The sequence below is a fragment of the Equus asinus genome, chromosome 15 (genome assembly GCF_041296235.1).
Source record: "Equus asinus isolate D_3611 breed Donkey chromosome 15, EquAss-T2T_v2, whole genome shotgun sequence".
NCBI lineage: Eukaryota > Metazoa > Chordata > Mammalia > Perissodactyla > Equidae > Equus > Equus asinus.
Genome location: NC_091804.1, coordinates 411315 through 436017, shown reverse-complemented (window position 1 = coordinate 436017; position 24703 = coordinate 411315). Strand labels below are relative to the sequence as shown.

The 24703-nt window shown below is 46.0% G+C and overlaps 1 protein-coding gene across 20 annotated transcripts in view; it reads right to left on the bottom strand.

The window, feature by feature from the left end:
- The window catches only part of ENTPD6 (ectonucleoside triphosphate diphosphohydrolase 6), a 33882-nt gene extending 9660 nt beyond the window's left edge, over positions 1–24222 (bottom strand). For 8 of the 20 annotated variants that reach the window (XM_070485431.1, XM_044748194.2, XM_070485433.1 and 5 more), the window contains exons 1-8: positions 22885–24222; positions 7864–8187; positions 6157–6233; positions 4218–4361; positions 3011–3086; positions 2273–2308; positions 1294–1382; positions 486–565 (exon numbers count right to left, since the gene is read on the bottom strand). In XM_070485431.1, coding sequence (XP_070341532.1) covers positions 486–565; positions 1294–1382; positions 2273–2308; positions 3011–3086; positions 4218–4361; positions 6157–6233; positions 7864–8187; positions 22885–23356 — 1298 coding nt within the window. In that variant the 5' untranslated portion in view covers positions 23357–24222. Of the gene's footprint in view, positions 1–485; positions 566–1293; positions 1383–2272; positions 2309–3010; positions 3087–4217; positions 4362–6156; positions 6234–7863; positions 8261–22775; positions 22824–22844 lie in introns of those variants that run through there. The other 12 variants (XM_070485432.1, XM_070485436.1, XM_070485439.1 and 9 more) reach the window with 9 other exon arrangements.
- Positions 24223–24703: the final 481 nt, after the last annotated feature.

Sequence of the window (24703 nt, the reverse complement as noted above, 5' to 3'; positions counted from 1 at the left end):
AGTCAGTTCAACAAATGAAGCCCCGTGACTCAACAGGAGCTTGTCTAGGAGCTGTGGACGCTGGTGAATGCGGCAGGCTTGACCTCGATATTTATGGTGCACGTGTGCTTTACAGAGAGTCCAACGAAGGTGCCACATGGCAAACAGATACCCCCAAAATTCCTGCACCACAGCTCTTCCCCAATTTTCTAAAGCCTCCTCCAAAGCAGAACAGAATAAGCACCAAAGAAATGTAATTTTACTGCAGGTGAACCAAAAAACAAAGGCAGGAGGAGGAAGGAGGGAGGAGGAGGAAAGAGGGAAGAGGAGGAGGAGAAAGGAGGGAAGAGGAGGAGGAGGAGGGGCTCCAGGTGGGCCCACAGCAGAGGTTTCTGTGGACTCTGGTCACCCCACTAGGCAGGCATCAGAGGCAAGGGGTGCGTGCACTGCTTGCTGAGCTGTGTGTGAGGAGAGTCACCTCCCTACCCTCACTCCCGGACACCAACCTGTAGGAATAGAGCTTGTAGGTCCTGTTAAACATCTGGAGCGAGGTCAGGTGGCCAGGGGGGGAGGTATGAAGGGTGCCCTGAGGAAGAACATGAGGGTTACCATCTTTCCTATTTGTCCCCCTACTCCCTCAATTCATTTGAAAGAAAATGGATATGCACAGATGTATTCAATTAAATTAGCTTTCCATTGAGGCATGTATTGTGAAAGAGCTTGGAGCAAGCAATGAAAAATAAAATGTCCAAATGAATAACCACTTTTTTCCTCCTTATGACTAATATTTACCCATTCTGACAAACACGGCCCAACCCAGACAATTGAGTAAACTTAAGTGCTCTTCCATTTAAAACTAAAAATAATAAAAAAAGTGGTGGGTGAGGAAGGTACTGTTTTAAAGCAGTGATGGCCCTAAGTGGAAGCATTTCTGACAGCTTTAGAAACTGCATCCGGCAAAGGGGCAGCTTGCCCTCCGCTGTGAGTCAGACTAACCAGGCCCTTCCTGGAAGCCCTCAGGGAGGGCGGCCCCCTTCACATTCTCTGCTCCAAAGGGTTCCAGGCATCATCTAATTTATCGCCCCACTGAACACAATTTTTTTTCCAGGCAGAGTTAAAATCACACTAAGAAGCATTACCTGTGACTGAACCTGGCCCTCAGGAGAACTACTGAGCACAAAGCCCGAGGCACCAGGTCTATGGGCCTCCCCCTCCCCGGAAAGCTGGGGCTCACCGCCCCCCAACCCCAGCACATCCCCTACGGAGCAGGCGGCCTTGGAGGGTGGGGGCGGTGGGTCAGCAGGGGCTGGTTACCTCGACTCTGGGAAGGAAGGTGATCTGAGTGGACCCTCCGCCCAGATCCAGCATGCCCACACTGCTCCTTCCCGGGGTCTCCAAACTGCCTGGAGCACAGTGAGTAAAGCGAACACAGCACTGTCGCGTTAGTAAACAGATGAGAGCAGCAGAAAAAGCAGAGGTTAGATGCCAGTGGAAAGAAAAACAAGATGGGGAAGGAGCTGTAGCTATTTAAAACTCTCCACGTAGGATGCACTATTTGTCTAAGGGACACGCACGGTGGCTCCACCAGCTGTGGCTTTGATGTGAAGAGTGACAGGACCACACTGACCTTCAGCAGAGATGCGGGGCCTGCCATCTCTACCACTCCCCTCTCAGAGATGCTGACTTCTTTGAAACTCCTGCGGGCCCTGAGGCTGGCCTCCCCCCACCTCGCCCAGGAGAGCCCATGTGGCCCTCCAGCCCCAAGGGGCTAATGCTGCCAGGAAGCTTCTTTCTTTTTCATACACATGTCAGACACATTGATCCTTTCCATAATTACAAGGGACAAAAATCCACATGCACTGAGACAACCTAAGAAAAAATGCTCCTTGCCACCTCTTTCCCAGAGCCGCTGCTTCTGTTCCCTGCGCAGCAGAGGAATTCAGTTACAGGCGATCAACATTCACATCACCACACTTAACATGTGAAGACACAGCTAGTTTTACTCAGGACTTCTCTCAGAAATGAAAGGACAGGGTCCCTGGTAGATGCCGCATAGGAGGGGCAGGAGCCCTGTTGGCAAAAAGTCCCAGGGCTGCAGAGAGGCAGCTGCTCTGAGCATTCACACCCGCAGGCGCGATGCTCGCCCCGCGACCCGGGTGTACTCCCCCACCCATCCCAGCACCCTACTGCGGGCCAGCAACACTGTGAAACCCCAAGGGGTTATTTTAAAGAGTAGACACAAGGCAGGAATGGCATCTGTGAACTGTTAGCCTTTACAATGAAGTCAACGTACCTGTCAGGAAGTTGATGGTAATCCAGGCTGAAACACCTACAAGAGAGGGTCACAAAGAGCATGTGAATCACTTGAGATGCTGTTAACAACACACAAGACTCAAACGACTACTTTCAGATTTCAAGAGCACCAAGGGAACACTACCTCACTAGTCTCAGCCTTCAGACCAGCTACAGAAAGGAGCCTTATTCAAAACGTCATCCAGCAGCTTCTGCAGACTGTTCTAGAAAATACCATACTAGAATACTCTGCCAAGTGTCATATCTCTCCTTCCTATTCCTTATCATCAACTTCTGTTTGGAAGTGGTAGGAAGAGAACTGAATGTTCCCTCCTTCTTCCCCGATACAAACCCTTCAGATTGTATTTAAAATCAGGGGCTGGTGAGGAACCTGATTAAGTGTCTCTCTCTTAGAATTAACAATGCAACAGCAACATTCTAAACATGGTAGCAACTGGGGATTCTCTCTAAATGTTCTTAAAACTGAAAAAACGTTTTCAGAAACTCCACCTGCGCCATGTTTGAAGCCAGTCAAGAGGAGAAACTGTCTCTAATACGGGCACTAAGAAGACCCTCGGAGACAGTTAAATTGTGAATTAGAATGGGCCCGTCACTTCAGGTCTTGCTCACCCCAGTGTCTGACCAGGAGAAAGCTCCCGCTCAGAACGCTGACAGAGCCCTGCACACAGCGGCCTCACCAGGCCAGCCTCATCGCACAGAGAGCTTCTGGCAACTCTACCTTCGTCTGTTCCGTTCATGATGGACACACAGTCATCCCCCACAAGGAAAGGCGACGCCTTAAACACCTCTTTCACCTAAATGTAAAGAGACACACGTCTTATCCTTTAGAATCCCACACTTGGTGCCCAATCACGCTGTGTCAGCAGCAGTAACAAACACCAGAGGGTGCCAGCTGGTGCTGCAAAGCGACGAAGCTCAGGTTTTGTTTTAAGCTTCCCTAATCCTCTGCAATCGGTTTCCTTGTGAATCTACTCCCGGGCTAGCTGAGGTGGGTGCTGCCCTAAGAGCCCTATCTTAAGTGACTCTGGACTTGATGAACCTGCTGGGCCCCAAAATGCTGCCCAGCTTTAAGGATGGAGATGAAGGGGAGGAAGCCCCAGGAGGTGGAGCTCAGACCTGGGACCTCAGTAAGCCTGGTGGGCACTGCTCCCTGGAGATGGCGGTGGAAGGAGAGACGGCAGTAAGCAGCTGCTTTGGGTGGACTTCCTTCTCCATGTTTTAGCAAGTATGATACAGAGAAATTTCAGTGCCTCCGACACCCTGCTCACATGTGCCCATAATCCGACCTGAGTCAAGGTAGTTTTTATAAGGGACCTTACAGATGCGCAGCAACCCATCATTTAGCAGCTAAATAGCTGAGATGCATTGTAGAGGATGAGGAGGACTGTTTTGCTTAAAACAGTTTCCCTAACGTGCCTGATGAGAAGAACCCTCCAAGCACCTGCTGAAGACAGGTTCCTGGGCCCCCGGGGGTGATACAGGGCCCGGGACACCCGGCAATGTGGGAGCTGGACCTGGGCAGCGGAAGGCTAAAGGGCCTTCTCAATAGTTACATCTGAGCATCACACCAAGAGAGGACTAGCGGTTCCCAAGAGCACAAGCTGGCCTCAGCCAAAATGCCAGGGATCCAGCTCCCACAGCCCTGGAAACACAGTGAGCCCTGGTGGAAGAGAGCCCTTCCAAGGCACAATGGATTTTTAAAATACACTTTTTATGGTAAAACACAGATTCACTCTATAAGCACGAATAGCTTTAAATGAAGAAAACATCATTCAGTCACAATCCCTCCCCTAAAGGTGATGCTGTTAACACTTCGATGCGTCTCCCTCTTCAGGAAGCTTCTATGTAGCCTGATTGCTCCAAAACCGGCTGAATATTTAGTGTTTTCATAAGGCACCCTCCAAGGGGGAAATGGGTAAAATCACCTTTTCCAATAACTTCTGAGCCTTTTCTCCTGGTAACAGGCGTAAACCAGCTGTGGCCTTGAGGACCAATGGTGTGGCCTTCCAGAAGTCAAAAGGAATGTCTTGTTTAGCAACATCCAGCAATTCCTGAATCCCCGGAGTGCTCTGTGTGGTACAAGTAAAGCAGGGTCTGTCAGAGCTCAGCATACAGGAGCAAGGATGCTCCCCTGACCCTTTCGGTTTCATTAATTTATAAATCTATTTTTTTTCTAATTTTCCAAATCAGCAGAAAACAGTGACTTAAGTGGTGCTGGTGGGGGTGTGGGGCCCAGGGACCAGGTAAACATGGAGACTTGCCCTCGGCAGCAGAGCATGGTGGGGTGAGGACACACGAGAGGGGCTCCTGCTATGCTACCACGCTTGCAACCAAAACCCCAGCTGGCCCCGTCACCAGCCTCACTGGGTGACCTCAGACGAGTCGCGACTTCCCTGGAGATCATGAATGAATTCTGGGGTCCCTCATAGTGCTAAAACCCCAGGAATAACTACATCGAGGAATCACTGAGGTCCAAAAGTCGGATAAGGGCCTGTGTTAGTGGGGGTGGGGGGGAACCTTGGTAGAGGACCTCTGAGCCTCTTAGTAGGTACAATGCCAGAGGGGCAGTCTGTAATGCCTGTCCACAGGGAAAACACATTCCTCTCACTCAGAAATCCCACTCTAAGAATTCATTCGTGAGACACCCTTGCATGAGGGGGTCACCAACTGCATATAAAGCGACAAACCTCAGCTTTTCTTATACTGTTAAGATCAAAAGATTGGACATTATCTAAATGTCCTTCAGGAGGGAACTGGGTCTGTAAATTCAATGTGCATGCATACACTACAATACCATTCAGCCAGAAAAATCAAGCAAGTTCTTCATACCCTGACAGTAAATGATCTGCAAAAGCAAAGCGGAGAACAAATTAATGCCATCCTACTGTGTCTGTAAAATAAAGAGGGGAGAGGAACACAGATCCACTTGCTCATGGACACCGAAACCTGCTCTTGAAGGACACGTATGAAACCGGGGGAGACTAGAGGTGGAGGGCAGTTTTTGCTGTCTGCCCTGGGAAGCAGGGAAATTTGTCCTACTTGAATTTGTGCTGCCTACTCAAACAAATTAAGATTTAAAAAGCTCGATGAGTTTGCTGTAAAGACATCTAATTTAATTAGGTCTAACTTTATGGTCACTCTAGAATCACTAATTTTGATTTTTTTCAATTTGTTTACTAAGCTACAGGAAAGCCAGGCTAGGACTTCACTGTCTGAGATCAGGACACACCTGTGGGCAAGAATCCCGTATTAGCTTTTGATTCAAGACATGCCTGAACTAAAAGGAACTTACAGCTGTATTTGTGACAGTTTCATGAGTGCCTTAGTGGAAATACAGGTGTCCATATTCATGCAGTGGTAAGCTTTAAGGACTTTAGAAGCAGAAATGCTACAAACTTACCAAAACAATTATTTGACAGTTTAATTAAATTTCTTTTACACTTATTTGTTTTTTTTGGATTTTGCATAATACACTTTTAACTTTAATATTTTGTTTTAGTCAATTTTTGTCATCTTCAGTCAGAGGAACTAAAACAAAAAAAAGTATTAAACTTTCAAATAATGCTTTTTGTAAGTTTGCAGCATTTGTGCTTTTGAAACACACCAAGACTGATGGGTGGCACACGTGCTGCTTGGCAGAGGGTGGTCAGGGTGTGTGGGGGGTGTGGGGGAGGGGCGGGGGGCAGTGGTCCTCCTGTGGCTTCTCCCTCTACCAGCTTCCTCATCGGGCCACCCTGCACAGTACGACAGGCCGCAGGTCAGCACCATCAGAGTCCACTCCATCCGAGAGAAGGGAGCTGCTTTAACGAGCTGCACAGTTAGAAGGCAAATCTGATGCACTAACAGACATGAGAAAGTTGTCACCTTTTCAACATCATCAGCATAAGCAGAAAGACCAGGCTTCAGTGCTTTGAAGGTTTCATGGGTCAAGGTGGGAGTTCCTAAGGGAAAAAACATGTTTTAAAAAGGGTAAAAAGGGTACAGTTATGAATATATACACGAATATACGAATCTATACAACTAGGACTGGCCGCACTTTTCAAAGGCAGACATCTGAAAACAGACCAATCCCAGAGGGACAGGACCCCTTCACTGCTTCTCATCTAAATCCTGCCTCTTTCGCGCAGTTAAACGAGATGAATATTATACTTAACGATTGGCCAGAACTTTACTTTTTAAAAAAGATCAACTTTATAGAGGTGTAATTTACGTACAAAAAACTATCCCTTTAAAGTGTTAAATTTTCACATAGTTAATTCTTGCTGATTCAACCAACAGAGGATCAGGGCAGATGATTCCAAACTGCAAACAGGAAAGTCATTTCCTTGATTCTAGGATGGATGCATATCAGTTTTAAATAATATTTTTCTGTTTCTTTTTTAAAAATTTAATTTTTAAATAATTAGGAGCCTGGGCTCATGTACATACAGCAAGGGAGAGAGTTCAGAGGCACATGGTGCCAAGGGATGCTGGTCTGAACTCAGACACGAAGACGCGTGAAGAGAAATCGCGATAAAACTTTTTGCAAGGACTTCTCTCCAAAGATAAAACACTGGAATATGGCTATTAAAGCATCACACGTGGACATGTGTTGTCTTAAACTTAGCTTCAAAACCATTTTGGAGGCAGGTAGGTCCAGCATAAAAATATTTAACTACTTTAATAAGTTTAAAAGTAAAGCAGATGAAAATAAAACATGCCATGACAGCTTCGGAGAGAGCTACTAAAAGTGTCTGGTGCCACCAGCTCAGTTAAATGCCCAGAATGGTGTCAACTCAAAAGGTATCAAGGGTCAGCAAAGAACCAGAGAAGAGGGAACACCAGCCATAGCAGTGGGCCTGCTGAACAGCTGGCAGAAACCACTTGCTGGTTGGAGGCTGGAGAGGCGATCCTCAGAGTCGATGGGCACAAAAGAGAGGCTGGGGAAGAGGTCAAAGGGAGTAGGAACAGGGTGAGAGCTGAGCAGGGATGGGGGTGTCCCCACAGGAGAAGCCAGCAGGTGAAGATGCCCAAACTCTCACCCTGGGAAGCAAAGCTGACGGGTTCTGGCTCTAGCTCCCTGCTCACTGTTGAGGCCACTCTCGCCTGTCACTCCCCTCGCTGCCTGGCCCCACTGTGCAGCTCCGCGTCAGCCTGGGCTCCGGGTTGTTGCTAATTTATCAGCCTTTCCTGGACTCCTGGCTCCCACTGGCTTGAATGTGGGGTTACTTCCTGCCTTAAACTAAGCCAACTTGACTTCTGGCCTAAGTTATGGTCCCAGCCACCTGACCTGAAAGAGAACGCTGGGAGGGGACAGGCCACCAAACACCCTCTGGGATCTTAGCTGCCCTTAGGTGGTCACCAGCAACTACTGCGAGTAAGGACAACCTGGGACCCCTGGGAAATTTGGATTCCTGGGCCCCAACCCACACCCTGTGCCAGTATCTCTGAGAAACTGCAATATTTGACAAGCTCCCAGGTAAGTCCAGCCCACACCCTGAGAAACCATCGTCTTCAGGGGGAGGAGGTCCCAAGAGCTCTGCTGTGAGATGGAAAGAGATGGCACAGCCAGGGCTTTTGGCCCTGGGATACCTCTGGGCTGCCTGGTGAACTGGAAGACGTGCACTCGGGTGCCAGTGCTTCCTGCGTCAAACATGATGCCGTAGAAGACCTCGTGACCACGTGCAGCCGTTCCCAGGGCAGTGCGGGCCTGCTGGCCCCTCCGGGCCCCCGTGGCCACCTCGGTGATGCTGAAGAAGGCCTGAGTGGCGGAGGCCCAGTGCCACTTGATGTAGGCAACATAGATGAACAGGCTCACAAGCAGTCCCAGGGGGTACGCCACCTTCGTCATCTTCAGGTTGCCATTACTTGGTATTTTTCTCATTTCTTTGTGTGCTGAGGACTGTGCCACGGCTGCTGGCGGAAACAGAGGAGAGGCAGGAAAACACAGTAGGCTTCGAGGTTCCCGGGCAAGTGAGAAATCCCTGCTCTGAGGGACAAAAGGCTCAATTAGAAACCAGTCTGCATTCTTTCCTCTGGAATCAGAAGCTTCATCTGATCCTCAAAATGACTCTGGAAGGTGTGACCCCATTTTACAGAGGAGGAACCGAGGTTTATCAAGACCAGGTAACCTGTCCAAGGTTGCCCGTCCTGCAGCTGCCAACTGGGCACAGCCCCCAGCCTGAGCTGGCTCCCCTCTAAGAGCTGTTCCAGACAAACTGCTCTGGACTCGCTGCTATTGTAAAAGCCACGTGTAAGTATGTCCCCACCCCTTTCAAGCTATCAGAAACATGTATCCAACCCATTCTTTCAATTCTCACTTTTCTTCCCATATAGGTAATTTACTTTTCAAAAGGTTTAAAATCCTCCTCCTTGGGAACTACAGAAGGCCCCAGACAAATCTGAGAAATGCGGCTCACTTTCTGGGAAGTTCCACAGCAGGTACCTCTTTTCATTCATACAGCACATTCCTGTCAAGGAGGAAATTACGCCCAGGTGCTCTCAATGTCTATAAAAATGCTACCCAGGTAGCAAACTAAATTAATTCAGCACCATTATTTTTGGTTCAATTGTTCAAGCTTTATTAGCAGCTTCTAGTGCAAGGCACCGTGTGGGAAGCTGAGGCTTCAGAGAGCAGAGCCAAAGTGCCTGGTTTTCAGGGCCGCACCCACCCTCAGGAAAGGTCCACCCTTCCCTCTCTCAGTCGCAGCAAGTGGAGTGGACACCCCTGGGGGAAGGAGACAGGGAGTGCTGCACTGAAAGCAGGACGTGGGTGCCGGCTCCGCCCGCAGCAGTGTGTGACCCCGGGCAAGCCACCCTTCACAGGAGGCTGTTCTTCCTCATCCGGAAGGCAGGGCTGCTCACAGGAAAGCTGCCTCACGCTGCTGTCTGCTGTGCGATGTGTTGAGAATGGACACATACTGAATGCTGGCTTTACAGAAGGGCAGCAAGAGGTAATGTCCCCTGACCAGGAATGGTGATGGACAGGTGTGCTGGAGGAGAGCAACTGCACTGTCTGGGAAAGCGAAAAGTGGGGGCCAGGGCTAGAAATGCAGGGGGCAAGGCTGTGGTGGCCTCCGTGCCAACCATGAGGCTGTCTGGGTGGATGGGAAATGGGACCAAAGTGGCCCTTGGTGGGGGAGCACAGAGTTGAGGTCATCTGTGGTCCCTCCTTTCTGGTCTTGCCCTGCAGCCATACCTGGATGCCTTTAGGCCCCCAGAGCTCATGTCAGACCAGCACTGTTTAAACCCATGGCTTCCTCTGTGCCTCTGCCTAGGGGAGAGGACTCCCCAGTGCCCCGCCACCCAAGCTTGGGCAGGGGGCAGGAGAAATCACCCCTCTCTGAGCATCCAGCACATGCAGGGCTGTGGGAAAGGCTCTTTTTTTTTTTTTTTTCTTTTGAGGAAGATCAGCCCTGAGCTAACTGCTGCCAATCTTCCTCTTTTTTTTGGCTGAGGAAGGCTGTCCCTGAGCTAACATCCATGCCCATCTTCCTCTACTTTATACGTGGGACACCTGCCATGGCTTTTTGCCAAGCGGTGCCATGTCTGCACCCCGGATCCGAACCGGTGAACCCCGGGCTGCAGAGAAGAGGAACGTGCGAACTTAACCACTGCGCCACCGGGCTGGCCCTGGAAAGGCTCTCTTGACAGGAGCCAAGGAGCAAGTTCCCCTCCCCAGGCGCTGCTCCTGCCTGACTTTGGGCCTTTCTTGGGTCTTACTGCACTTGGGAGCTTCCCACTGCTCTCAGAATCAGCTTGTACCCCTGCCAGGGCCCGGGCCCTATCAGCCTCTGCAGCTTCATCTCACACCTCTCTTGCCCTTGCTCACAGCGCTCCAAGAATCCAGCGCCTCCCTCAGTCCCTAGAACACAGCTCTTCCCTGCCTCAGGCCCTTTGCGCAGTTACCATTCCCTAGAATGCTCATCCACCAACCTGGCGTCCTTGTCCTTGTCCCTAAGCCTCAGCTGAAATGTTATTGTCCCCACCTTCTCCACTACCCACAACTTAAACAGCCCCACCACTGTCACGCTGTCTCTGAGCTCCTTGCCTCCTTCTGACGTAGCACCACCATAATCTATAATGATGACGGTGTTTGTGGGATTAGTTCCTGAAAATCACTGTCCCTGTAGGACATGAGCCCCGAGGGCAGGGACTTCGCCTATCTTGTGCCACTGCAGCCCAGCTGGAACACAGGCTCTTATCCCGAAGGGCGGAGGGCACTCCTCCACCCCATCCGCCTTCTATACGGTCACCACACACACAAAATGTCCCTATTTAAAATCCTTTAACGGGGAGAGGACATCAGCAAGACGGTGGAATAGGGAACTCTAGGCCCTTGTTTTCCCACGGAAATATTGAAAAAAAAAAAAGGAACTGGCTAGAATATTTCATGGGAGTTCTGAAAAACAAAGGTTTACAGCCACCAAGGAAATGCCCATTCAAGTAAAAGTCACATCCAGGATAGTAGGACGTTTTGTGGGTTCACTCACCCCTGCCCAACTCCCTCCTGCGAGAAACAGTCTGAAAGCAGCAGCAGCCCAGCTCCTAGTCCCTTCCCTCAGACAGGAGGGAGCAGAGCGGACCTTCTGGCAACATCCTGACCAGCCCCGGGGCTGCCTGAGGCACAGGTCCCCGTCTTGCCTGACTCAGAGCTCAGAGCTCAGGTGGGGATGAAGCTGTGGAAAGCAAGAGTGAAAACCAGGGGGACTGCAGACCCACACACACCTGGGGCGAGAGGCTGGGGGCGGGGGAGATACAACAGAACATCTAAGGACCAAGGAGGAGTTTGGGTGAGACTCCTTGGGAAATTAACACATTTAAAAGCAGATGTGTAAATGGGAAGATTGAAAACAGCACATACACAGGCCCAGGAAAGACACATGCTCAGAAAAACCCTGAGCAAACCTTAAGCCTTCACCCTGGGCTGACCCCAAGGCTCAGACACATCCTGCTAATTAGTGCAGGTCTTACATGGCACAGAGCCAGCATGCAAAGACTGGGAGAGGTGGCTCTTTAAAAAAAAAAATCATAAGGCATACAAAGAAATAGGAAAACATGGTCTATTCGATGGAAGAAAAAGTGGTAGAAACTGTCTGTGAAGAAATAAAGGCAAAGGATGTATCAGATAAAGACTTTTAAACAACTGCCTGAAATATGCTAAAAGAGCTGAAGGAAAACACAAAGAACTAAAAGAAATCAGGAATGCGATATACAAAATGAACATATCAACAAAGAGACAGAAATTGTAAAAAGGAACCACGCAGAAATTGTGGAGATGAAAAATACAATAACTGAATTGAAAAATTCACTAGAGGGGTTCAATTGCAGGTTTCCTTTTTATTGAGCTCACCATATTTTATATATATATATAACATTATATAAGTTCCATGTGCACAACATTGTAATTCGACTTCTGTATATACTATAGTGCACTCACCGCTAAAAACAAGTTTCTATCTGTCACCTTAAAATTGACCACCTTTATGCATTTCCATTTTGCCTTCTCCTCACCCCCCTTCCCCTCTGGTAACCACCAATCTCTTCTCAATATCTATGTGTTTATTGTTGTTTTGTTTTGTTTGTATGTTTTTTATTTTTTGTTAATCTTCCAAATATGACTGAAATCATAGGTGGTTGCCTTTCTTTTCCTGACTTATTTCACTTAGCATAATACCCTCAACCTATCCATGTTGTTGAGAATGGGACAATTTTGTCTTTCTATGGCTGAGTAGTATTCCATTCTATATATATATACCACATCATCTTTATCCATTCATCAGTCGATGGGCACTCGGGTTGCTTCCATGTCTTGGCTATTGTGAATAATGCTGCAGTGAACAGAGGGGTGCATAAGTCTCTTTGAATTGTTGATTTTATGTTCTTTGGATAAACACCCAGTAGTGGGATGGCTGGGTCATATGGTATTTCTATTTTTAATTTTTTGAGAAATCTCCATACTGTTTTCCATAGCAGCTGCACCAGTTTGCATTCCTGCCAGCAGCGTATGAAGGTCCCCTTTTCTCCACATCCTCTCCACAATTGTTATTTTTAGTCTGAGCGATTATAGCCATTCTATAGGTGTAAGGTGATATCTTAGTGTAGTTTTGATTTGCATTTCCCTGGTGATTAGTGATGTTGAGCATCTTTTCATGTGCCTATTGGCCATCTGTATATCTTCTTTGGAGAAGTGTCTGTTCACATCCTCTGTCCATTTTTTGATTGGGTTGTTTGGTTTTTTGTTGTTGACTTGTGTGAGTTATTTACATATTATGGAGATTAACCCCTTGTTGGATATACGATTTGCAAATATTTTCTCCCAATTGGAGGGTTGTCTTTTCGCTTTGTTCTTGGTTTCCTTTGCCTTGCAGAAGCTCTTTAGTCTGATGAAGTCCCACTTGTGTATTTTTTGTTTCCCTTGTCCGAGTAGACATGGTATTTGAACAGGTCCTTCTAACTGATGTCAAAGAGTGTACTGCCTATATTTCCTTCTAGAAGTTTTATGGTTTCAGGTCTTACCTTCAAGTCTTTGATCCATTTAGAATTTATTTTTGTGTATGGAGAAAGATTATTGATATGGAGGCTTAATGCTGTCATTTTATTTCTTGTTTTCCATTTGTTCTGCATTTCCCTTGTTTCTCTTCCAAGTATTTTGGACTTCCAATTCAGTTTTGTAGTTCTCTATGATGGTTTTCTCAGTTTTCTCTTTATTTATCATTTGTGTCTCTGTCCTGATTGTTTGTTGTTACCATGAAGTTTATATAAAAAGTCTCGTAGATGATATAGTCCATTTTCTGATAGCCTCTTATTTCCTTAATCTAAGCCAATTCCATACCTTTCCTCTTCCCCTTCTAAGTTGTTGTTGTCACAATTTATTCCATCTTGTATTGTGAGTTTGTGGTTAAATGATGAGATTATAGTTATTTTTTATGTTTTTCTTCCCTTTATCTTTAATGTTATAATTGTTTGCTAACCTGTTCTGATAGCTACAATTTTCTGATTTTGTCTATTTAGCTCCTTGGTCAAGACTTTGTAAATACTTTCTCCTTTTTTTTTCCCGGTATGGGGGCTTTCTTGATCATTTCTTGTACAGGGGTCTTGTGGCAATGAACTCCCTCAGCTTTTTTTTAATCCAGGAAAATTTTTATTTCTCCATCATACCTGAAGGATAATTTTTCTGGATAGAGTATTCTTGGCTGAAAGTTTTTGTCTTTCAGAATTTTGAATATATCATTCCATTCTCTCCTGGCCTGTAAGGTTTCTGCTGAGAAATCCACTGAAAGCCTGATAGGGGTTCCTTTGTAAGTTCCTGCCTTACTGACCTTAATATATTTTGTCATTGACTTTTGCCAGTTTTACTACTATATGCCTTGGAGAAGGTCTTTTTACACTCATATAATTAGGAGTTTATTAGCTTCTTTTACTTTTAATTCCAGCCCCTTCCCCAGGTTTGGGAAGTTCTCAGCTATTATTTCTTTGAACAAGCTTTCTGCTTCATTCTCCCTCTCTTTTCCCTCTTGAAGACCTATAATCCTTATGTTGCATTTCCTAATTGAGTCCAATATTTCTTGGAGACTTTCTTCATTTCTTTTTAGTCTTAGTTGCCTCTCCTCTTCCATCAGAAGCATTTCTATATTTCTGTCCTCCAACCTGCTAATTCTGTCCTCCATAACATCAGTTCTGTTAGTCAAGGACTCCAGATTTTTATCTCATTCATTGTGTTTTTCATCTCCAATGTTTCTGATTGGTTTTTCTTTATAGTTTCAATCTCTTTTGTGGAGAATTTTCTCTGTTCATTAATTTTATTCCCGATTTCATTGAACTGTCCATCTGAATTTTCTTGTAACTCATCGAGTTTTTTTTATGGTAACTATTTTGAATTCTCTGTCATTTAGATTGTAGATTTCTGTGCCTTCAGGATTATTTCTGGGTTCTTGTCCTTTTCCTTCTGGTCTAGAGTATTAATACATTTCTTCATACTATTTGATGGGGTGGATTTGTGCCTTTGCATAGTGATGGTATCTGGTTGCAGATTCCACCTGCTGCTTAGGAGCTCTGTATTCTGAGCCTGCTGTGATCACTGGTATCTGTGCGTTTACTTTGGAATCTATGCTGACAGGGCCCATCTGCGACTACCCGCTCACAGCTGCTGCTTTTCTAAGTTATGTGTGGTTGCTCTGGCCGACCAGCCAAGCTGGAGTGCTGGGTGGATGGAGGAGGCTTTCCTTTGCATGTGTGATCCCAGGGCCCTTCTGGCTCTGCCCTCACTATCTGCCCTCCTGGGGTGCTGACTTGATGAAGACACCCCTGCAACAGCTCAGACTTCTCTTGTGTAGCTTCCCCACAGGCTGTGAGGAAACTTGGAGAGCGAGGTGTTCCTGTGGAGAACTGCCTCTTCCCCCTCTTCTGTCAGAGCCATGCAGTCCTGCACCCTAGATAGCTGCCGGGGAGGGAGAGGAGCTCTCCTCACGTCCTTCCACTTCCTCCTGGGGGTCCAGCACCTCCAACTGCATACATACGGCTGCATGGGTCTCTCAGATGTCTTTTGTGTTCTATGACTGTCCTCCGTGGTTTATGAATGTCCTTGTCATTGTGTCTGAGGGAAGAGCTCATTCTGCCATGATGCTGATGTCACTCCCCACCAGCCATTTTTTAGTCGGGTTTCAACAGCAGATTTGACCAGGCAGAGGAACCAATGAACTTGAACACAGGACAATGAAATTATCGAGTCAGAGGAGCAAAAGAAAAAAGACTGAAGAAAAGTGAACAGAGCCTAAGGGACTTATGGGACACCATAAGTGTAACTTTACCATACAGTAAAGGTAAACACATGGAGAAATATAAAAAACAGTATTATTGTCCATTTTGTTCGCAACTCCTGTTTTTATTTTCTACAGTATTTAAAAGACAAATGCATAAAAAAATAATTACAAGCCTATATTGATGGGTACACAAAAATGTAATCTGTGACATCAAAACACGATGTGGGAAAAGTGGAGAGGTAAAGGATTAAAGTGATTATATCAGCTTCAAGTTAAGTTGGCATCAAATTTTTAAAGCTATTATAACTTTAGCATGTTATATGTCTTCCCCGTGGTAACCACAAAGAAAACATCTATAAAATACAGTCATGAGTCACTTAACACTGGGGACATGTTCGGAGAAACACATCGTTAGGCAATCTTGTCACTGTGAGAACATCATAGAACATACTTATACAAACCTAGATGGTACAACCTACTACACACCTAGGTTATACGGTGCTAATCTTATGGGACCACTGTCATATATGTGGTCCATCATTGCCTGAAATGTTGTTATGTGGCACATGACTGTATGCACAAAAGGAATGAAGGGAATCAAAACTGTCCCTAGAAAAAATCACTTAAAGAAAAAGGAAAGCAATTATGGAGGAAATGAGGGATTAAAAAAGCTATATGACATAATGAAAAGAACAAAATGGCAGAACTAAGTTCTTCCTCATCAGTAATCACTTTAAATGTGAATGGATTAAACATCCCAGTCAAGAGACATAGAGTAGCTAAATGGATAAATAAACAAAAACTGTCACAGTAGACAAAGAAAGACATATAGTAATAAAAGGGCCAATTCACAAAAATATAATAATTCTAAGATATATACCAGAGCTCCTAAATATATGCAGCAAAAACTGACAGAATTGAAAGGAGAAACAGAGAGCTGTAAGATAATAGTAGGAGACTTCAATACCCCACTTTCAGTAAAGGTTAGAAAAATCAGATAGAAGATCAATAAGGAAATAGAGGATTTGAACAAAACTATAGAAAAAGTATAGACATATACAGAACACTCTACCCAACAAGGGCAGAATACACATTTTTCTCAAATGTGCATGGACCATCCTCCTGGACAGATGATCTGTTAGGCTACAAAACACAGCTTAACAAATTGAAAAATGATGCAAGTCAAACAAAGTATCTTTTCCAATCACAATGGGATGAAACTAGAAATCAATAGCAGAAGAAAACTGGAAATTCCCAAACGTGTGAAAATTAAACAATATACTCTTAAACAACAACCGGGCCAAAGAAGAAATCAAAAGGGAAATCAGAAAATACCTTGTGACAAGTGAAAATGAAAACACAATATACCAAAACTTACGGGATGCAGCAAAAGCAGTGCCAGGAGGGAAATTTATAGCTGTAAATGCTAACGTTAAGTGAGAGAAAAGACCTCAAACCAAAAACCTAATTCTACACCTTAAGGAACCAGAAAAAGAATAAACTAAACATAAAGCTAGAGTGAAGGAAACAATAAAAATTAGAGCAGGATAAATAAAATAGGGAATGGAACAATAGAGAAAATCCACAAACCCAAGAGTTGGTTCTTTGTAAAGATGAACATAACTGACAAACCTTTAGCTAGCTTAACTAAGGCACAAAGAAGGAAAACTCAAATAATTAAATCAGAAATGAAAGAGGGAACATTTCTACTAATTCTATACAATAAAAATGATTATGAGAGTATTCTGAACAAATGTATGCCAATAAATTGGATAACCTGGATGAAATGGACAAATTCCTAGAAACACACAACCTACCAAAATGAACCATGAAGAAAGAGAAAATCTGAACAGCTGAGGAGACTGAATCAGCAATCAAAACCCTCCCAACAAGGAAAAGCTCGCGACCAGATGGCTTCACTACTGATTTTACCAAACATTTAAAGAGGAATTAACAACAACCCTTTTCATAATCTTCCCAGAAACTGAAGAGGAGGTACCACTTCTTAACTCATTCTACGAGGACAGCATTACCCTAATACCAAAGCAAGACCAAGACACTACAAGAAAAGAAAATAAAGACCAATATTCCTTATGAATATTGATGCAAAAATCCTCAACAAATAGCATCAAACTGAATCCAACAGCATATATAACGATTATAGACCATGACCAAGTGGGATTTATTCCTGGAATGCAAGGATGGTTCAACATATGAAAACCTATCATGGTAATATACCACATTAAGAGAATAAAGTGGGGGGGGAAATCCACATTGTTTCAATTAATGCAGAAAAGATTTAATAAAATGTAACATCTTTTCATAATAAAAACCACCAAGAAACTAGGAATAGAAGGAAACTACTTCAACATAATAAAGGCCATATATGAAAAACCCACAGCTAACATCATACTCGATGGTAAAAGACTGAAAACTTCCACTTGAAGACTAGGAACAAGAAAGGATGTCTGTTTTCACCACTTCTATTCAACACTGTGTTGGAAATTCTAGCCAGACCAATTAAGAAAGAAAAAAAATAATAAAAGGCATCCAAATTGGGAAGGAAAAAGTAAAATCATCTCTATTTGTAGATGACATGAACTTATATGTAGAAAACCCTAAAGGCGCCATGGAGGATCACTGTTAGAACTAATAAACAAATTCAGCAAGGTTACAGGACACAAAATCAACATACAAAAGTCAGTTGTTTCTATACACTACAATGAACAATCTGAAAAGGAAATTAAGAAAACAATTCCACTTATAATAGCATTGAATAATTTCATTTACAATACCATCAAACAATGCTATTTACAATAGCATCAAAAAGAACAAAATACCTAGTAATAAAGTTAACAAGGCCATGAAAGTGTACCCTGAACACTACAAAATGGTGTTGAAAGAAATTAAATAAGAGTCAAATAAATAGAAAGAGATCCCATGTTCATGGATTGGAAGACTTAAAATTGTTAAGATGTCACTACTACCCAAAGTGATCCACAGACTCAATGCAATCCTTATCAAAATCCCAATGACTTATTTTTTCCCCCAGAAATAGAAAACACCATCCTAAAATTCATATGGAATCTCAAGAGACCCCAAGTCACTAAAACAATCTTGAAAAAGAACAAAGTTGGAGGCCTCATACTTTTTGATTTCAAAACATGTTACATATTATATTATTAAAAAAATATTACAAAGTAATTAAGATATTGTAGTAGTGGTATAAAGACAGACACATAGACCAATGGAACAGAACAGAGCACCCAGAAACAAACCCTCATGTATACAGTCACATGGTCTTCAACAAGGGTACCAAGACCAATCATTGGGGAAAAGACGGTCTCTTTATTAAATGGTATTGGGAAAATTGGATATCCACATACAAAAGAATGAAGTTGGATCCTTACCTTACACCATACACAGAAATTACTCAAAATGGATTAAAAAAAACTTAAGCATAAACACTAAAACTACCAAACTCCTAGAAAAAAAATAGGAGAAAAGCTTCATGACATTGATTTTGGCAATGATTTCTTGGATAAGACACCAAAAGCACAGGCAACAAAAGCAAAAATAGACAAATGGGACTTCATCAAAATTAAAAACCTATGTGTGTCAAAGGACACTAACAACAGAAAAAAAGGCAACCCACAGAGTGGGAGAAAATATTTGCAAATCACATATATGATAAGGGAACAATATCTGAAATATAGAGAGAACTCCTAAAATTCAACAATAAAAAAACAAACAACCTGATTCAAAAATGGGCAAAGGACCTGAATAGATATCTCTCCAAAGAAGATATACAAATAGCCAAAAGCCACCTGAAAAGATGCTCAACATCCTTAATCATTAGAGACATACAAAACCACAATAACATATCATCTCACACTCATCAGGATAGCCACTATAGGAAAAAAAAACCCCAGAAAATAACAAGTGTTGGAAAGGATCTGGAAAAATTGGAGCCCTTGTGTCATTGTAAAATGGTGCAACCACTAAGGAAAACAGTATGGAATGTTCCTCAATAAACTAAACATACAATCACTATGTGATCCAGCAATCTTACTTCTGGGGACATATCCAAAAGAACTGAAACCAGGGTCCACAGCCATGTTCACCACAGCATTATTCACAATAAGTCATGTGCTGCATAACAATGTTTCAGTCAATGACAGACTGTGTATATGACAGTGTTCCCAAAAGATTAGTACCATATAGCATAGGTGTTGTAGTAGGCTACCCCATCTAGGTTTGTGTAAGTACACTCTACAGTGTTCCCAGAAAGATGAAATCACCTAAGGACATTTCTCAGAATGTAACCCCATAATTAAGCGACACATGACTGTAGCCAAGAGGTGGAAACAGCCCAAATGTCCACTCATAGATGAATGGATAAAGAAAATGTGGTGTATATACATATAAATATATATATAGAACGATTATTCAGCCTTAAAAAGGAAGGAAACTCTGACATACGCTACAATATGGATGAACCTTGAAGACACTGTGCTAAGTAAAATAAGCCAGTCAAAAAAGGACAAATAGTCCACTTATATGAGGTACCTAGAGTAGTCAAATTCACAAAGATAGAAAGTAGATGAGTGGTTCCAGGGGCTGGGGAAGGCGGAGATGAATTACTGTTTAATGCGCACAGAGATTCAGTCTGGGAAGATGAAAAAGTTCTGGGGATGGGTAGTGGGGATGGGCACAACAATGTGAAGGTACCTAATGCCACTGGACTGTACCCTGAAAAATGGTTGAAATGGTAAATTTTATCTTATATACATTTTATCACAATAAAAAAAAAACCTTTAATGGCTCTGAGGCCAGGTAAGTAACATAAATGAGTTCTGTGGGCACAGGACTAAAGGCAGTGGTTGAGGGAGAATGAAGAAGGCAGGGTCTGCCTGTTGCATCAAATTCAAACTGTTTTAAAGTTACTAGTCATGCCTTACTCTTGCAACAAAGGTGAGAGATCATGCCTCATTGAGAGTCTTCCTGCCTTAAATATCCTTTTTTTAAAGCATCCCATTCCTTTGGTCCTTTCTCCACATCTCTGCAAAACTTACCCAGGATGCTTACTGCTGCTCTGAACCCTGGCAGCTGGTGGCTCCTCCTTTAGGCTCCTTGGTGCTCTACACATTTCCACTCCCTGAGTAAGTTGTATCTGGAGTGATTCATTTGTGCCTCTCTTTCCTCTGGTTAGATAGTGCCTTTCTGGAAGCAAGGACCAGGCCACTCATCGTGGATCTCCCACCTCTGACACGAGGCCAGAGCTCAGCAGCGGCTCAGCTAACGCCTGCTGGTGAAGGAGGCTAGCTGATGGCTCAGCACTCCACCAGTAGCCAGGGAAAGATGGAGGCATCGATGGGTGATGGCCACCAACAAAAGCAGGCCATTTGGGAAGGGGTTGTTTGGGCAGGAGATAGCGGTGACCAGGTTTTCTGCATGTCCAGTTTGAAATGACAGCAGGACATAGTCAGAAGTAGAACCGATCCTTGTGAGAGATGACAGGCTTGGGTTGGGGCCTAGGGAATGATACGCATTATGGGGATATTAGCTGAGGTTGTGAGTGAAGAAATCAACCACGGAGAGAAGACCCAGGAACAAGCAGAGGCTGGGACCAAACCTGAAGAATGCCCATCCGCAGCAGCCAGCACTCATGCTACAACTGGCCCTCTCAATGCCTCCTTTCATTAGGTTATTGCAACCCAAAGTTTCCCACTGTTAAGAGATCATTAAACAAAAATGTTGTTATGAAGTTCTAAAACAGCTATTTCTAAGGATGAACAGTGAGGACACAAAAGCGATACTGACATCTTACAGCTCTGAAAGTACTTTATAGACCCTTTTACATAATCAAACTTTATCATGTCCTATGCTAGTCTAACAACCGAGACTTGATCGACATGATCAGATTACCAGGTGGTATATCAAAGTTTGAGACAAAGGTTGCTGTTTATTAAATTTGTCTACCCATTAAAAAAAATACCCATTTACATATGCTGTATCCTTTTAACAGAGGCCCACAAGGCTGGGGCATTTATACCACATGACATATGACAACTTATATGACAGCACCAAGGCCCCAGGAATGTTTACAAAGGGACTTGCCTGGCACAGACACGTCACCACCTCCTCCCGAGAGGAGGATTCTGGGTGTGGAGCAGTGGTGTCAGAGGCAGGCTCCAGCCTCAGCCCCTGGCTAGCTTTCTTGGAGCTGGGGATGGCAGGCTGGCTCTCGGAAATACAAGCTCTATCTGATTGGATTGGTGGCCGCCTAATCTGTTGGCCAGTTTCTTCAAGATTTTCAGTTCGAGTACACAAAAGGGCCATTTGTGCAAATGACTGCCACACACACTGAAAACCTACCCCAAATTAAAGCATTTTATCAAACCACTACTTATTCTCCTGGTAGGTTTAAACAGACTTTTCTCCCCTTCTCTACAAAAACCTATACATACATGAATCCACCCTGTCAAGACTGCCTGTCACAGGCCATGGCGGGAGGGTAGGCACTTCCAGACCTCTTTACACCACTGTCCATCTCGCTGGTTCTTCACATGAGGTTCCATGAGGGAGATGGGCATACACCATATTAGCCAACTGAGGCTTCCGAGGGCAGGAGTCGAGGGAGAAAAACCAGGTTCTGGATTTGTACCATTATTCTTGCTAGACTTTTCATGAACCTTGTTAATGCATCGGTAACGCCAACAGGAAAACCTTTAGACAAACCCTAATCCCCCCCATCCATCACGGCTCTTGCATAGTGGGTCAGAGAGCCCTTGTAATCACAATCACCATCCACCCCAAGGAACCTCCTTTCTGGAAGTTTCAGATTCCCTCACTGGGGGCTGTGGGCTAGGACCTCCATGGCATCCTGAAGGATGTAGGATGTGTGGCCTGATACACCTAATCCTGGAATATAGGTGCCTGGAGGAACACCTGGAACTGCCTAAGCACTGATTCCTTTGGGTGGACCCGGCATGTGGGGCTGTGCTCACCATAATCTACGGAGCAATTCAGGCTTTCCCCCAACGCTTAAAACCATTCTATGGCTCCCATCCGCACTTAAAATAAAAGCCACTATTCTTTGCATGGTCCCCTGCCCATCACTCTGTCCTCTGCCACACTCCTGGCTGTTCAACGCTTTCCACTGAAAGGAGTCCAGCCTGGGGTCCAGCTCTATCCACCTCAGAGCCTCTCCCTCCTGAAGCCTGGAGCGCTCCTGGCTGACAGGTCAGCTCAGGCAGAACCACCCTGACCACCTCAGGAGCTCATTTCCCGGTCACCACTCCAATGCCAGAGTTAATTCCTCACATCCTCAGTACTGTCTGATTGGCAAGATCTTTCCATTTCACTGGGCTTCCCAACTGGGCTGTGAGGCCCTGCCGCTATTAGATCCCCGGCACCTGCACAGAGCTGGGAAGCGAATCAGCAAATGCTGGCTGAATGAATGAATACGGCAGGGCTATAGGCCCTCTGAGCACAGAGACCCCTACAGTCCGCTCCACTCAGTTGCCAGAACCCTAATCGGGCCCCTCCCGGGTCAGCGGAGTCGAGCTCAGTGATAACTAATAACGCCGGGACAAGAAGGCGGCAGGAGAGAAGACCGGGCTGAGAGTGACCCTGAGGCCGCCTCCAGACGCTGCCGCTCGAGACCGGGGAGCTACCAGAGTGTAGGTCTACACCCGGGGAACCCGACCCTTTTCCACTCCGACCCAGGGCGCAGCGCACCGGCGTGCAGGAGGCCCACGTGTAGTCACTCATCCCGGGCTCGGCCGAGCCCGCCGGCCCCGCACGCACCCAGCCCGCCGCTTATCCTGCCAGGCTCCCTCTGCCCTACCCGCGGGGGGAGGTGTCGGTCGCCGAGGAGCCGGCGGTAGACGGAGGCCGCTCCCTGCTCCGGCCGGCGTAACCTCGGCCTCCACCCAGGGCGCCAGCCAGCTGATCCCGAGGCCGGGCCCCGCCCACGTGCACGTCGCGTCACCCCTCGGGCGGGTCGGAGCGCCGCGAGCCCAGTGCGCAGGCGCGGCGTGGAGGCGGGGCGCCGCGGGCCCGGTGCGCAGGCGCGGCAGCCTTCGCGCATTTGGCGCGGGGTCGTGTCCCACGCCCGGCCGGGCTAGGTCTGCCCGGAAGTGATCTCGGCGCGTCTGGACTCCGGTGTGCCCGAGCGGCCCTCCCCGGCCAGAGTCAGACCCCGGCCCGGCGTAGGGGTCTTCCTCGTCGGGCCTGGCCCGGGACTCAGCGCGCAGCCTCACAGTCTGGGCCTCGACCGGCCTGCGGAATGGCCGACTTTTCCTTGGGTGCCTCCACATCCAAAGTTCCTTTTTTTAAAGGTGATACATGATAGAAAGCGCAACCACAACAGAATAGGCATGCGGTCAAATCTCTCCTATTCTTGACCCACATTTAAAAATTCTCCTCCTGGAAGCCGCCAAGGTTGCCGTCTCCTGACTTGGGTCAGTCGTCCGTGCAGGCCCCCGCTTCCTTAGGGGTCGTGGTGGCAGGGGCTGCGCGCATGTCGCTCAAGCAGCCAGAGCCGGAGCCCCCGCCCCGCTCCCCTTGCTGTGGGGCTGCCGGCCGCCGAGGCGGACGCGCCCCTTCCAGGCTCGGAACTGCCCCTCCCGCGGGAGGCCCCGGAGCTGTTCAGAGGTCCCCGCATCGCACAGTGGTCGTAAGTTTGTTGTCAAGACGGGGACACTTTTGAGAGTGAGTGCGTGCTAAACAGATGGGACGCAGGGACAACGGGTAGGGCCAGGCCTGCGGGGCCGGAGCGAGCCGTCAGGGAGAGCCCCTGGTGGACGCCGCGCCTCTGCCGGCTCCGGCCGCTGAGAGCCGCCTGTTCCTGCAGTGAGCGCGGCGCTCCCCTGTTCCGGATGTTTGGTCTGGAGCGATGCTACACCGAGTGCACGTGTCCGTGTGTCTGCAGGAATCACGCTCGGAACAGGAATTGCTACGGTAGAGGATATGTTCCCCACTCTCCTTTTTGTTCTTTAAATTTTGGATACATATGGCTAAATTGCTCCTTAGACACTACTAATTGACACCCCACAGCAATGTTTTCTACCGGTAGAGTCTTTCCAACCCTTTGGATCTTTACCAATCCAGTTGTTGCAAAATTCTCTCTCAAGTACAGTTACAATTTACGTTTTACATTTATTTAATATTTTGAAATCTTTGTTCATGGAACTGTGATGGCCCTGCCTCTGTGTACTTCATTCACAAACGTCCGTTTCAACATATTTCACTCTTACAGCTTCGAGAATTTGTCGGGTCTACTGGTGTGGGCTTTTGCATGTGCTGTTCTCTCCTTGGAAAGCTCTTTCCTTAGTAAACTACCATAGTCTGAATGTGCCCCCACTTCCCTCAGTTCATTTCTTTAAATCCTAATGCTCAAGGCGTCAGGAGATGGGGCCCTGGGAGATGAATAGGATTAGTGCCTTATAAAAGAGGCCCCAGAGAGAACCCTCGCTCCTTCCGCGTGTGAGGCTACGGTGAGAAGCCAGCGCTCTGAGGAAGCCAGCCCTTGCCAGACGTGGAATCTGCAGACGTCTTGATCTTGAACTTCCCAGCCTCCAGAACTGTGAGAAATAAGTGGTTGTTTTTTATAAGCCACCTAGTTTATGGTATTTTTGTTATAGCAGCCCAAACAGACTGAGACA